We start from the raw sequence: 15,226 nt of genomic DNA on the forward strand, positions 1-15,226 counted from the left end.
TCAAAATAAAAGGAAAAACTATTTATCAATCGATATATTTTTAAATGATAGTTAATATAGTATGTTATTTGTAATTAATTGATATTATAATAACGAATATAGATGAATTTTTGTAATATATTTATTTATTAGAAAGATACGTTAAATACGAATCTCATGATACGTAGGAACCAACAATGTCACTAAAGCGACAAATCAAATTGTTTCTTACTATATATTAAGTAACTACATGTATCCTTGTTTTCAATTGGTCTATTTCTATCTGTAGATGACGTTATGAACGTCTTCACAAAACGTCAGTACTTTTCATTTTTTTATTAGCCATGCACGAAACGCTGTGCTACAATGGCGGCTTCCGTTATAAGCGCTTACTTTCTATCCACGAAGGATCCTTCTTAATAAAATGTAAAGAACTGTCGAAATAATAACGCTTCGACAGATTTCCGTTTTCTTAAAATGACAATATAGGATAAAAGCATATAAATAGTTTTTAAAAGAGATTCTTGGAAGAATTTATATCTGTTTTAAGGTACTTTTCGTCCCAATCAATAACAAACATTGTATTCTTAGTGATACCAATATAATATATATAATTATCGAGCACATATATTTAAACAATTTTTTGCTTTTATTTATTACAGAGCAATCATTATAACGTTATTCAAAAATGTCGAAACGGCCAGCAGATGGTGGAGATTCAGGCTCACAGCCACCCATTAAGAAGGTTCAATTTGAACCTATTCTTATTGGGCCAATTTCGACTCTTGAGGAAATGGATATGAAGGTTCTTCAGTTTCAAAATAAAAAATTGGCACAGGTATAAATATCTGTTTGCTGATTGAATGCGGCAGCTTTTATTTTTTTTTTTTTTTTTTTTTTTTTTTTTTTTTTATATACAAGGAATTTTTATGAAAGATGCATTATAGGTTATATTTTGCAATTAATTATAAATGGTATCAATAAATTTCAATTCATATAAGATCTAAGCATATACAATGAAATAGTTACATATGGAGATTTTTTCATTTTTTTTTAATAGTTTCCATTTATTTATTTTATCTACTAATATTAAATAATGATTTATTGTATTTATTTTTATTTGATTATTTTTTATGTTACATATATGCTTATATCTTGTTAATTAGAGGTTAGAGCAACGGCATCGAATGGAAGCTGAATTAAGACAACGTATAGAACAATTAGAAAAACGACAAATGCAAGATGATGCAGTACTTAATGTTGTCAATCGTTATTGGAATCAACTTAATGAAGATATACGTGTATTACTTCAAAGATTTGACGCAGAGACTGCCGATGAATCAGAAAATAAAAGTAAAATATATTTTTCTATTGAGTTTAATTAATTTAAAAAGACATATGATTATGTGATATATTTTATAGATGAAAGTGAAGCCACTACTTCTTTTCTTATGCAATTATCTTCCTGGGACAAGGAAGAATTAGATGACAAATTAGCAAATCGTGTTCAAGTATCTAAACGTGCTGTTTCCAAAGTTGTACAGGCATTTGATCGTTTATCTCAAAGAAATGAAAAGATTACACTTGCACTTAAAGGCGAGTTTGATGGAGGTAATATCTTTCTATATTATATATTGTTAATTAAAATGTACGAATTATTATAATGAGTAATAGTATTATAGAGGAAGCACCAAATATTGATGAAGTTGTACGCAGAGCTAATGCTGAAATACAAATGGAAAATAGGAATCTACAAGCTATTAATATACAACTTCATGAAAAATATCATACAATTTCACTTAAAGTAATTATTAAAAATCTTAATAATTCATTTCTAATACATTTTAATTTTTCTTCAAAATATGTAATATTTAATTAATTAATAATAGATGTCAGAATTGCAAGACACTATAACAGGTAAAGATACTTTAGCAGCAGAATTGAGAAATCAAGTTGATGATCTGCAATACGAATTAAATAAAGTACGTGCGAGAAACGATAAACTTGAGCATCATCTTGGAGAGGCTATTGAAAAATTGAAGGCATTTCAGCAAATTCATGGGACAGATGAAAAAGGTAGCAATAAGCCGAACACTCTTGTTGCTTCCAGTGTTTCACAAACAAAAGTAAGCAAATATTCTGGATATTCTGTTTTGTGACTAGTGTTTGTTATTATTCAATATTTTAATTTTTTTAGCTTGAAGATTTACAAAGGGAACTCGAAGAAACGCGTGAATTAGCAAACAATAGGTTACAAGAATTAGATAAATTGCATCAACAACATCGTGATGCTTTGAAAGAAGTAGAAAAATTGAAGATGGATGTAAATATTTTTAATTTTTAATTCTCTCATTTATAATTTTACTCATTTATTTTTTATGAATTATTATTTATTTATTTATTTATTTATTTATTTTTTTTTCTTTTCCCGATAGATACGACAACTGCCAGAATCAGTAATTGTAGAAACCACAGAATATAAATGTTTACAGTCACAATTTTCTGTATTATACAATGAATCCATGCAATTAAAAACTCAATTGGATGATGCTCGTCAACAATTACAATCTAGTAAAAATGCTCATCTACGACATATCGAAATGATGGAGGTAAAGTAATTTATTTTTAATAATATATTTCTTTCTTTAAGGTGTTATTAATTGTTGTTAATTGTTGTTAATATATAATGTAACTTCTTCGTGTAGAGCGAAGAATTAATGGCTCAAAAGAAATTACGTGGAGAATGTATTCAATTAGAGGATGTTTTAGCTCAATTAAGAAAAGAATATGAAATGCTTCGCATTGAATTTGAACAAAATTTAGCAGCAAATGAACAAACGGGTCCTATTAATAGAGAAATGAGACATTTAATAACTTCACTTCAAAATCATAATCAACAATTAAAAGGTGAAGTACATCGTTATAAACGCAAATACAAAGAAGCTTCTACCGAAATATCAAGGGTATGGATGATCAAATATCGTAACAATAAGTCATTTTTTTTTAAACTCTCATACATTTTTACATAGATACAGAATTAATTTTCACGTGTTTTTAGTTTAAAAAAGAAGTCGAAGAATTAACGACGAAGCTTGGCCAACAAACTTTACAAGAAAATAAAGAAGGTAGTAATTCGGATGGCAGTGGAAAAGAGGAAGACGCATCTAATTCGCTTCCTGCTTCGACACAGGTGAAAAAAAAAAAAAAAAAAAAAAAAAAAAAATAAAAAATAAAAAAATAAAAAAATAAAAAAAGATAAATAACATACATTTGTCATACAAATGTAATTGATTTTTTATGTTGTGTTACTGAACAAATTTTATTAGATAAAAGAAGAAAGTGGAGTGACTATAAAACGAGAATCTGGCGTCGATGAGGAAGTTGAAACTATTGAAGTAGGAGAAGGAGATGGCAGTAAAGGTACGCCAGATTCTGTTACATTGACATCACCTACATTGAAAAAAGAGAAAGATATTAAACGGGAAAAAGATATAAAAAAGGAATCTATTAAAACTGAACATCGCGATCCTGTACATCGTACCAAAGATACAAAAGTTGCCGAATCTGAACTCGTCAGAGATTTGAAAGCACAACTTAAGTATGACAATATATTACTATATTATTTAGACGTTATTTTATCCTTCAGTTGATTAATATTAATTGTAATGTTTTAATGATGGATTTTAGAAAAGCCGTTAATGAAATGAAGGAAATGAAACTTTTGTTAGATATGTATAAAGGAGTCGGAAAAGAGCAACGAGATAAAGTTCAATTAATGGCTGCTGAACGTAAAACACGAGCAGAATTAGAAGAATTGCGACAGCAGATTAAAAAAATTCAGGTATGCACTTATTGTAATTGCATATTAATATTTATTTAACATATGCACAATTCATATACAGGTGTTAACAATATGGGCATATAACTGTCTTAATAAAAAAAAAAATAAAAAAATAAAAAAATAAAAAAAATAAAAAAAAATAAATAAAAAAATAAAAAAAATAGAAAATAAAAAATATAAAAATAAAAAAATAACTATCTTATGTGATAGTTGCTCAAATTAAACATGTTACTTTTCGTATGTTAGGAAAGTAAACGTGAAGAACGAAAGAAGTTGGCAGATGAAGATGCGCAAATAAAAATAAAGAAATTGGAAGAGCAGGCATATACCTTACAAAGACAAGTTGCTTCTCAGAAACAGGTAGATCACACACACTATTCTGTTTGCTTTTAGCTTTCTTTTTTTTTTTTTGTTATTTACAGATTACTATTGTTAATTTCTTTTTTTTTTTGTTTTTTTTTTTTTTTTTTTTTTTTTTTTTTTATTTTTAAACTACGATGCCAAACTTTACATGCATATTGGTAACATAAACTCTGTTATTGTTATGTATATGAACGGTGGCATAACACTAAATAGAATTGTGTCTGGATGCAGGAGGAAGAAGCTCTTTTAAACGAAATGGAAGTAACAGGTCAAGCTTTTGAAGATATGCAAGAACAAAATTCAAGGTTAATACAACAGTTACGTGAAAAAGATGATGCTAATTTTAAACTTATGACAGAAAGAATAAAAAGCAATCAATTGCACAAATTAGCAAGGGAAGAAAAAGATGTATTAAAGGAACAAGTATCTACTTTAACTACACAAGTAGAAGCAGCTAATGTAGTTGTTCGTAAGTTAGAAGAAAAAGAACGATTATTACAAAACTCTCTTGCCACTGTTGAAAAGGAATTAGCATTAAGACAACAAGCTATGGAAATGCATAAACGAAAGGCTATTGAAAGTGCACAGTCTGCGGCAGATCTTAAACTTCATCTTGGTAATCGAATTGAAATATTAAAAATCATTATGAAACATAATACTTTTATGGATATGATTATATAAATAAAATATATTATTTTAACTTTGTAGAAAAATATCATTCTCAGATGAAGGAAGCGCAGCAGGTTGTTGCTGAAAAGACGAGTTCTTTGGAAGCAGAGGCATATAAAACAAAAAGATTACAAGTAAATAGAAAATAATCGAATATTTAATACAAATAAATATATTTTCTCATCATTATTATTATTATTATTATATACGCTAATTTATTTTGTAGGAGGAAATAGCTCAATTACGACGTAAAGTAGAAAGAATGAAAAAGATAGAATTGGCAGAAACATTAGACGAAGTAATGGCAGAAGAGTTACGGGAATATAAAGAAACCCTTACTTGTCCTTCGTGTAAAGTGAAACGCAAAGATGCTGTATTAACTAAATGCTTTCATGTGTTCTGCTGGGATTGCTTGCGTACGCGATATGAAACGCGACAACGGAAATGCCCAAAGTGTAATTGTGCTTTTGGAGCTAACGATTATCATCGATTATATCTTTCCACATGAAGAAAAAAGTTGTAAATCTCTCGAAATATTATTTTGTTCTGTAACTTATTCATATTTACAGATATATATATGTATATATATATGTATATATATATATATATATATATATATATATATATATGTATGTATATGTATATGTATATATATATACACGCATTTTTTTATATTTTTATTTATTATACTATAAATGTGGGACACAGTGCAGAAATGCGGATTGCATTTTTCTTATTGCATACATCTATACCGATGGTGATAAGTCACGTAAACAAGTATCATTTTTTTCTTTTTGTCAAACGTGATATATCATGAAAAATTGCATTTCTCCCCTATCAGCAATTATTTAACTACGCATAATCTTACCTTATCTACGAGGAAAAAAGAAATAATAAAAAGGAAAAATCACAGTTTTTCATCCATTTTGATCTCAAATTAAGGTAAGGAGTAGTGGTTGATGGAGAGATATATTTTAAAATTACTTTTTGAGGGCACAAAACAATTTAATATATGTATATGCATTAAAAAAAATATATATATATGCAATATATATATATGCATTGAAAAACATATATATATATATGCATAATATATATATATATATGCATTAAAAAGTGAAGCACGTTTGGAACATTAAAAACATTGTTCTGAAAATCTGAAGATTATATATTGTCTTGTTTTATTTCGATATTTGGTATATATACATTTATTGATATAATGATTAATTAGATTACTATAATTTATGTAAATCAAATTTTAAGATAAAGCAGCACAGACAGACATTCTCCGACAATTTAATAAGATATGTAATATAATATAAATATTAAATAATATTTACAAAATTTAACTTATCTAACAAAAACTGCTGTGTAACTACTTCACAAAAGAAAGTGAATTATAAATCTTGTTGTTATAAAATTGAACTTGAAACATTGAAACATTGAATTATAACGGTATCATCATGTATGAAATATTTTTGCTTAGATAAAAATTCCTTTTTTTTTTTTAGATATTTTAAAAATTTACATGCGTTGTATTAGATGCAACAAGTTATAGATAATTGTATAATTAATTTATTGTATAAATGTGACGAAGCGCGTAAAAATGTGAAATGAAAAATATCATTTAATATGACAAATTAATCACTTTGGATATCTTTATTTCACATCAAAGAATATTAGATTATTTTTTTTTAGTAATGCCAATGTATTTTTTTATTTTCGTTGATAAAACTCTAGGTTATTGATGTAGTATCTCTTAACTCGATGAAAATGCTTCAATGAAAAATATTTATTTGGTATTTAAATAAGAAATCTTATCTCTTCGGCTAGAAATTAGATAAATATTGATGTTAATGTTTGATAATCATTTTTAATACTTTATATAGAACAAGATTATGAAACTTATTTGTAATAAAAAAATTAATTAGCAAGCACACAATTTTCATAGATACTTTTAACTCTATATAAAAAAAAATTTTTATAATTTAAGAATATATGATAGTATGACATTTTTCAAAATACATATATATATATATTTATATAGATATATAAATGTATAGATGTACATGGGGATTTCCTGTTGCTATGTGAGTTTTCTACACAAAAAGTATAAACTTGCTGAAATATAAAGATTTTATTCAATGCCTATGAAATATCTCGGTAGCAATTTTCCTCCCACATACACATTAAGTTTATTTCAATAAATAATTTTGTACAATGAAAATTTATGCGAACAAAATGTACATTTTTAAAACATATTATTGTAGAAATTGTGAAAAAAAATGTGAATATGTAATTGTGAATATGTATTCAGAAATATATGTTGGATAGGGATTTCTTTACTTGGCAAAAAATATACAGCAAGTAATATAATAAAACATTTTCTATACAAATGCAGGATTAAAATATAATTAAAAAAATGAAAAGCTACTACAGTTAATTATATGTGATTTTATATTATTTTATAACAATTTTTTTATAGTTCTATAGATTTATGATTCTATTAATTTATGCCTTATATATTTATAAAACAAGTAAAATTTTTTTAAATTCTTTGATGACATCCTATATTTGTCTATATTCTTGAACTCTTTTATACGTACATACATACACACATGTATGTCTATGTGTGTTATATACTCAGTAAGTATATAATTCAAACATATATTTATATATAAATCCTGTATTATATAATTCTACAAAGTAAGATTTTATCTTAAATGAATTTTTCAATTAAATAATGTTTCATTTCTATTATATAAAAATTTTTATATTTTTGATACCTGTTATATGAAAAAACTGAACTAATCTAATTACTGAAAAAATAATAATAAATCATGTTTATGGCAGTTGATGTTTCTTTTCTATTTATCTATATATGTTATGTAATTATGCTTTTTATTATAATATAGTGTTCGTAAGTTCATTGTATGAATCAAATAAAACACTTAGGTTGAATTAATTTAAACGTACTAATTATTTAATTGAATAACACAAAAGAGAAACTGAATTATATAGTACACTAGCGACATCTTGTCGGCCATTGCATGTAATACATTTGATGTCTGAAAAATGCAGTGAAACCTTTTCAAAAAATTCCGATAAGGATATTATTGTTGTTTTACCGTGTTGGATTAATTATATCGAGTGACCATATGAGAACGTTGATAATAAGGTATTTAAATAAAAAAATTATTCGATCTAATTTAACAATAATGTATAATAAATAGTTATTTAGAGATTCTTTTTTTAAAGTTATATTTTAACGTTTCTATGCGTTCATTTAGCCTCTCGAAAATGTATATGCAATCTTTAGAATTTTTTATATTTTCCATATGTTAGTAAAGAGAACAAAAACATTTTCATTTTTTACTTTTATAATAATATATATATATGTATTTTTTTTTTGTCATTAAGCGAACATATTTTCTCTGGAGAAGTTTATTTCTTTCACGTAGAATTTGCAATTTGTTAATAAAGTACGATATAAGTACGATATTTCAAAGCTACTAATTTCGTTTTAATTATTAATTAATTACTCTTTTGGATCTGACAAATTTTTAAGATCTATTATTATAAATAAATATAGTTTAATATAAAAAAGAAAAAAAAATTAAATTATCATTGTGAGTTATGTATTTGATTGACGTAATATCGTTCAACTGACCGTGTGGCCTAATGGATAAGGCGTCGGACTTCGGATCCGAAGATTGCAGGTTCGAGTCCTGTCACGGTCGAAAAAAATTAATTTTTTATTCTTTTTTATAAATAATATATATTTCATGATAATAATCAAGATAGTACGTTTTCAGTACAATTTTTTTTTTACTCATCTCCAAAATAAAAACGAAATGCGATCGTATAAGATAATACTAATTGTAATCATTGTTTTTATGTGCATTATTATTTAATACGACAATCAAAGTCTACTATTATTGTTAGTGTAAATTAAAAATATAGATTGAAATAGTTTAGAGCGATTTCGGTTGAATGAAAAAAAAAAAAAAAAAATATAATAAATAAATAAATAAAAGAAAATTATATAGATAAAAAATTTTCCAAAATATATGGAATAATTGTCGATAGTTAAATGAATATTAAAATCGAACTTAGAAAAATTTAGCATATATCGTATGAAACATAATCTAATCATTAATGTATTACAATTTCATAAATATCTCATTGCAAAATTAAATTTGAAGATAACAAATAAAAGAAAAAAAAGATACAAAAAATTAATAATTTTCCTTCGAGCCGGATTTGAACCAGCGACCTATGGATGTCTCTTTTCGAATATAACCAACTACAGTCCACCGCTCTACCAACTGAGCTATCGAAGGATCGTGGCGACTGATGAGAATTAATATATGATAAACTTCCTCTATTTGTTGATCTCTGATATTAGTATGTAAACAGTAAAAAAAAAGAATTTACAAAAGTAATAATACGATATTACGTTTTATAATTATCGAACATAACCTATAAAATATATGAGTATGAAATATAATAAGGTGGCCAAAACTTTTCTAAGTATGCTAAAATTATTTAAGTGATTTTAAAAATCAATTACTCTTTTTCGTGACATTTTTGGCTTGTGTTACTGCGATATTAAGAAAAAACAAAAAAAAAAAATTAGCCTAAAATATTTCTCTAGAAAGAAACTCTTCGGAATCAAAGATGATTAATTAATTTTTATAATTATCTAAAAACTTTTGACCTACTTAAAGACTTTTAGTCCATCCTATATATTAAGATTTATATTTCATAAGGTTTTTATTGAGATACATGCATAATTCAAAGTATTGTTTAATTATACGAACCTTAAAAAAACATCGTTAATATCTTTATAATATAAATTGCAATATGAGATGTAAAAGATTGTTTACGGTTTACAATAAGGATCGTAATAATAATGCTGATATGTAATGTAAACATATGAATTAATAAGGTTTAATTAGGAAAAAAGAAAAAAACAAAAAGAATGAAAAAAAGACAATGTCATTAATGTTTGATCATGGAAATATTCTCGCGAATTCAACATTAATTCATCGATATATGAAATAAGTATCCTTCTTTATCGATAACATTAGAAGTGTACATATGTACATACATATATGTAGGTATCCGATGAAAAAGATAATACATGAGTATCGGTAAAGTATGTATCATAATATAAACGTATGAATAATAATCTTTATCAAAAGATTTTATTAATGATTAATTACAGAACTATCTCAAGTATTCAACATGAATACATTTATATATATATATATATATATATATATATATATATATATATATATTAGGGGGACCGGAAAGTAATGTCGTTTCTGCGCATGTCGATATTTGATTGTGATTAAAAATAAAAACTTGTTAAAAATTTATTCGTTTGGATTTAATTTAAGAAAATGACATTACTTTCCGATCCCCCTAATATATATATATATATATATATACACTTTGATATACATACATACACACACAAACATACATGCATATATATATATATATGTGTGTACGAAACAAATATTATTATTATAACATTAGATGTTTATATAAATACATACATATATACGTGTCTATGAATGTATGATGAAAAAGATAACACATGAGTACATAAATAATAATAATTCTACGGATAGATCGATCGTCGATGAATCAAAAGGCATGTAACGAAATACATGTATCTAATAGTTTCCAACGTATTTCTTATGACGCGCGTCTTTCTCATCATCGGACGATAGACACTATTCGCGAAGTAAGCGACCTCGAAACATTTCTATCGATAGACAAAGATAGAGGAGAAGTAAAGTAATAAAGGGGCGCCGTGGGGTTTAAGGAGAGACGATATCGCATGGCTTGACATTATCGTGAACGGTAAGGTCGACGTTACTATTCGAAACATTATTGGAATGAAGTTAAATTTGATATTGTTCAACCTTTATCAAGATATTTATTCGTTAGCTTAATTTTGTACTATTTACGTTCTACGTATATATATCTATACACACACACACAGACACACACACACGCACACACACACGTACACACATACATACTAGATTAACCAATAAGTAGTGTCAAAATTTTTTAAATTTTATATCTATATAAATAAACAACATTGGATTCAGTAATTTTCTTGTAGAAATTTTTTACCGATAAATTATTTATTAGCCAAATTAATACTGTATAATTAATTGTATTAATATTATTATATATTATAATATAGTATAGTTTATTTATATGTAAAATATATACTAAAAATTCTGATATTATTTATTGGCCAATCCAATATCTATCTATTATATACATCTATATATATATATATATATATATATATATATATACACGTGTATGTACACACACATACACTTATATATATGTCAGTTAATTAACTTAGAAGAATGGTATATAAATAACGTTTCGTTCGATCTTTCCTCTTCGTGTCCTTAACACGATTGATCGATTGAATTAATAAAATTGCTCGTTAAAAAATGCTTTCTCAAAACAGTCATTCTCTCTTTTTTTCTAGTCCTGATAATGTAAGTTATAAAAGTGGAATATAATAATACTATCGTACCGTATTGATATTTGATCGATCGAGATTCAATACAGGAGACACGCGAACGAACGATGACGTTAAATTGAGCACCGAAAAAAGGAGCACATCATTCACGTGGATCAGTTCTTTCGTGGATCCTCTTTTTTTTTCTTGTTTGTTTGTTTTTTGTTTTCTTTATTATTGTTAATATATATCTATATATTTCTTTATATATATATCTATATATTTCTTTATACACACACATCTTTTTCAAGGGAGTGTCGAATGTAGGAACAAAATGAATTAGTTCGAACAAGGCCAAGCCTCTAAGCTACTCAGAGAAGCCGTAGACACCATGCGATCGAGTATGGCCAATCTTATTTTATGCGATTAATACGAGAGTACTCACGCACGTGTGACGACTATTTAGACATTACGGACAGGGAAAAAGATGGAAAAGAAAAGGGAGGAAAAAGAAAGAAATGAAGGAAGGAAAGAGGAAAAAGGAAACTCTTCCTCCTCCAGAAAAAAAAAAAAAATTGAAAAAGAAAGAAAAACAAACGAACTGAAAGAACGAAAGGAAGAAAGATAAATAGACAGAAAGAAAGAAAAAGGGTATCAACGATTCATAATCTCTCCTCGGTAAAGAACCTTCGAAATAAATAATCCTATATACCACGTTAGAAAGATAGAGATCGTACAACCGTGCTGACTCGACGTAAAAAACGCGGGAGCAGCTTTCGAAGTTACTTCGTTCGATAACAAATCCGGAAATAGTCTTTTTTTTACGATTAAACTTTATCATAAGAGAATAGAAAATTTAAGATGACTATCTCGCACACTCCCCCTTCCCTCTTCCTTCCTGTTTCCTCCTCAAAATCCTCAAAATTCATCTATGTGATTTTGATCTACGCAATTATTGCGTTATCGCTTAAAAAACAATTGTTTTAAAGATTTCGAATGGGGGTGCTTATTGGACAACACCCTCTTAACGGAACGGACGAAAAAACGCTAGATCCAATCCCGACTATTGTTAATCCCGTTACAATTGTAATTCAATTATAGATACGTTTTGTATTATGTTAAAAAAAAAAAAAAGCAAACAAACAAACAAACAAAAACGAAAACATAGAAGATTATGATTATTCATTTTTCGATTATGCCTTATCAATATCTGATGTATAAAATTATAAATGGATAGTGTACATACTTTCTTATAGTATACAACAAGCTTTCAAAATACACACACACACACACACACACATATATATATATATAAAGTGCTCATAGTCCTGAAACATGGTTCATGGTTAAGTCATCTGTATACAAGATACCCACGTCTAGCACCGTTAAAATCGATCGGAAGGAAGGTCCGGCAAGGTGGAAAATCGGCGAAAATCGGTGTTCCGAATAACGAAAAGTCGTGTGAGGACGATCGAAGGAAGGATAGGAGCGAACAAGAAAGCAAGAGAAAGCGAGATAGAAAGAGAGAGAAAGAGAGAGAGAGGGAGGGAGGGAGAGAGAGAGAGAGAACAAAGAGGGGATGGAAAGCGATGCTACGCCGCAGAACGTCGACGTTCTTGTCTTGGCCGGTTAGAAGGGGTGTTGGAGGGTTCGTTGGAAGCCGTGGAAAGGGAGAAACGCGTGTCGCTATCTTGCTGCTGACGTGTGCCTCAGAGGATGAAGAGGAGGACGAGGAAAACGAGAGAGAGAGAGAGAGAGAGAGAGAGAGAGAGAGAGAGAGAGAGAAAGATAGAAAGAAAGAGAGAGTGGAAGGAGGAGAAGGAAGAATAAGGTACACCGCGCGTCTAGCTCGCGCGTGTTAAAGAGACGGCCGGGGACGGAGAACGATGAAGATAGAAAGAGAAATAGAAAGACGTCGTACTAGGAGTGAAACGCAGAGAGGAAGAGAGAGAGAGAGATAGAGAGAGAGAGATAGTGGATGGGAGAAGGAAGGAGTATAGGGGGAGTGCAAGGTGTAGGAGAAGTGCGCTGGCGCGCAGCTTCTCGCGTGGTAGTCGTGTGCGCGTCGCACGTCTGGTTCGTGGGCGCCTGTGCGCACGCGGGCCAAGGACGAGGGCAGAAGAGGAGGCAGACGGGGTTGTCGGAGGCGGTCGACGAAGAGAAGAAGAGGGTGGGAAAGAAAGAACGTTCGGCGTTCTCGTGCAGTCTGCCGTCGCTGGTCGACGTTCGCGCGCCCTTTTGGACGTGTCTGTCTGTCTGTCTGTCTGTCTGTCTGACTGTCTATCCATCTATCTATCTATCTATCTATCTATTATCACTTGGTTGGTGGTTGTTGGATGTGTTGAAACAGGGAATAATTGCGAGAACGGAAGAAGTGTATAGAAAAATATAACAAAAAGAGAAAAAAAGAAAGAAAAAAATAGGGGAAAAATACAAGAGAAATTAGAGGAGAAGAAGATCGATTAAGGGAGAGAAAATTCGTTTACAAGTTTTTCTTCCGTTATTTACTTCGTAATCGTTGATAAATTTATCATCGTTTCTTTCGTTCGCTTATTATACTGATATGAAATTCAAGGTGAGGTAAATTCGTTCCCTCGAACGGGCGTTCCTTTTTTTCTTTCGGGGGATTTTTTCTTTTTATTATTTTCTCCTACTTTTTTCTTTTTCTCTCTTTTCTTTTTCTCTTTTTTTCTTCGTTCGACACAACCGCGGTGCCTGCTGCGGCGTTTTAAAGATGGCGCCTAGGAAGGACGATGAATTCCGCGTGGTGAAAAAGGATTGCTCGTAAACTGTGAGTGGTTGTGTGGTATGGAAGAGGGATACGACGAGGTGATAAAAGAGAGAGAGGTTTGTCCCATTAAAGGATCGCGGTTGGTGTCATTGAAGAGCGCCGGTTACGTTCGTTTTGAGATTGAGAAGAAGAAGAAGAAGAAAAAGAAGAAGAAGAAGCAGCAGCAGCAGCAACAACAGAAACAGCAACAGCAACAGCAACAGCAACAGCAACAGCAGCAGCAGCAGCAGGAGGAAGAGGAGGAAGAGGAAGAGGAGGAGAAGGAAAAGTTGGTGATAGTGGTGGTGGTGGTGGTGATAGTTGTGAAGAAGGAAGAGGAAGAGGAAAAGGAGAAAAAGGAAGAGGAAGAGGAAGGAGGAGGGGTGAAAGGAGAGGAAGGTTCACTCGTTTTTCTTCTTCCTCTTCGAGAGAAGAGGAGGTGGGATAGGAGGAGGAGGAGGAGAAGGAGGACCGGCGTTCGTAGTCGCCTCGGAATTCATCGTTCGAAGGAGCAATCTAAGGACCAAACTAAAGGAGAAGGAGGAGGTAGAAGAGAAGGAAGAGGAAGGCCGGAAGGAGGTGCGTCGGCCTTTCGGATGTCGGCGCGCTACTGCCGCGACATCGACGACGACACCTCGTGCTTCGAGGATCGTTCGCCGTCGAGTTTCTCTACTGATACGAAGGTGATAACATATATATATATGTATATGTATGTATTTATTAAAATGTGTATACATATATATATATATATATATATATATATATATATATGGATATGTATATAGATATATAGATAGATATGTCGTTTAGAAAAACGAATCTGCTCAACCGACGTGGACGATTACTGTTCTGTCCAGGTCGGTCGCGGATCGATTTCCTAGTGGCGCGACCGAACGCCAGAGGGGGAAAGAGAGTGTGTGTGTGAGAGAGAGAGAGAGAGAGAGAGAGAGAGAGAGAGAGAGAAGGAACGGCTTGAGAATGGAAGAGAGGGTGAGACGGAACCAGGCAGTACCATCGAAAACGGGGGTTGGGACGCGTCGCGTACGAACCTCGCGCTTGTGCGCGTTTATGTTTCTGACCAGTCAAAGAGACCGCC

General features: G+C 30.0%; 2 protein-coding genes and 2 non-coding genes across 8 annotated transcripts in view; 3 read left to right on the plus strand and 1 right to left on the minus strand.

The window, feature by feature from the left end:
* Positions 1 to 325: 325 nt before the first annotated feature.
* LOC124424948 (E3 ubiquitin-protein ligase Bre1) lies at positions 326 to 7,008 on the plus strand. Of its 2 annotated transcripts, none has more exons than XM_046964614.1 (16): positions 326 to 529; positions 642 to 817; positions 1,146 to 1,332; positions 1,402 to 1,590; positions 1,662 to 1,783; positions 1,869 to 2,105; positions 2,177 to 2,302; positions 2,415 to 2,588; positions 2,685 to 2,942; positions 3,038 to 3,169; positions 3,306 to 3,577; positions 3,667 to 3,820; positions 4,067 to 4,180; positions 4,397 to 4,799; positions 4,892 to 4,986; positions 5,079 to 7,008. In XM_046964614.1, exons 2-16 carry the CDS (start codon positions 668 to 670, stop codon positions 5,358 to 5,360), a joined length of 2,895 nt encoding a protein of 964 aa, XP_046820570.1. In that variant the 5' UTR covers positions 326 to 529; positions 642 to 667; the 3' UTR covers positions 5,361 to 7,008. The 2 variants fall into 2 exon arrangements, with proteins under 2 accessions (XP_046820570.1, XP_046820571.1); XM_046964615.1 differs by having other exon boundaries at positions 4,415 to 4,799.
* A 989-nt stretch (positions 7,009 to 7,997) lies between these two features.
* The window catches only part of LOC124425225 (cholesterol transporter ABCA5-like), a 32,574-nt gene continuing 25,345 nt past the window's right edge, over positions 7,998 to 15,226 (plus strand). For 3 of the 4 annotated variants that reach the window (XM_046965302.1, XM_046965306.1, XM_046965305.1), the window contains exon 1: positions 14,475 to 14,813. The gene's annotated coding sequence lies outside the window, so the exon portion shown is untranslated. Of the gene's footprint in view, positions 8,031 to 14,474; positions 14,814 to 15,226 lie in introns of those variants that run through there. The other variant, XM_046965309.1, reaches the window with a different exon arrangement.
* Trnar-ucg lies at positions 8,520 to 8,592 on the plus strand. The gene has a single exon. It is a non-coding gene; the product is annotated as a tRNA-Arg (tRNA).
* On the minus strand, positions 9,101 to 9,195 carry Trnay-gua. The gene is made up of 2 exons: positions 9,159 to 9,195; positions 9,101 to 9,136 (listed from the first exon to the last, which is right to left on the minus strand). It is a non-coding gene; the product is annotated as a tRNA-Tyr (tRNA).

The sequence above is a fragment of the Vespa crabro genome, chromosome 6 (genome assembly GCF_910589235.1).
Source record: "Vespa crabro chromosome 6, iyVesCrab1.2, whole genome shotgun sequence".
Classification (NCBI taxonomy): Eukaryota; Metazoa; Arthropoda; class Insecta; order Hymenoptera; family Vespidae; genus Vespa; species Vespa crabro.

What these genes read in the sequence shown, in the direction of transcription:
- LOC124424948 (XM_046964614.1), top strand. Translation starts at nt 668, where the DNA reads ATGTCGAAACGGCCAGCAGATGGTGGAGATTCAGGCTCACAGCCACCC. An exon ending in AGATCTTAAACTTCATCTTG is followed by an intron (nt 4,800 to 4,891) that starts GTAATCGAATTG and finishes TTAACTTTGTAG; the next exon opens with AAAAATATCATTCTCAGATG. An exon ending in ATAAAACAAAAAGATTACAA is followed by an intron (nt 4,987 to 5,078) that starts GTAAATAGAAAA and finishes TTTATTTTGTAG; the next exon opens with GAGGAAATAGCTCAATTACG.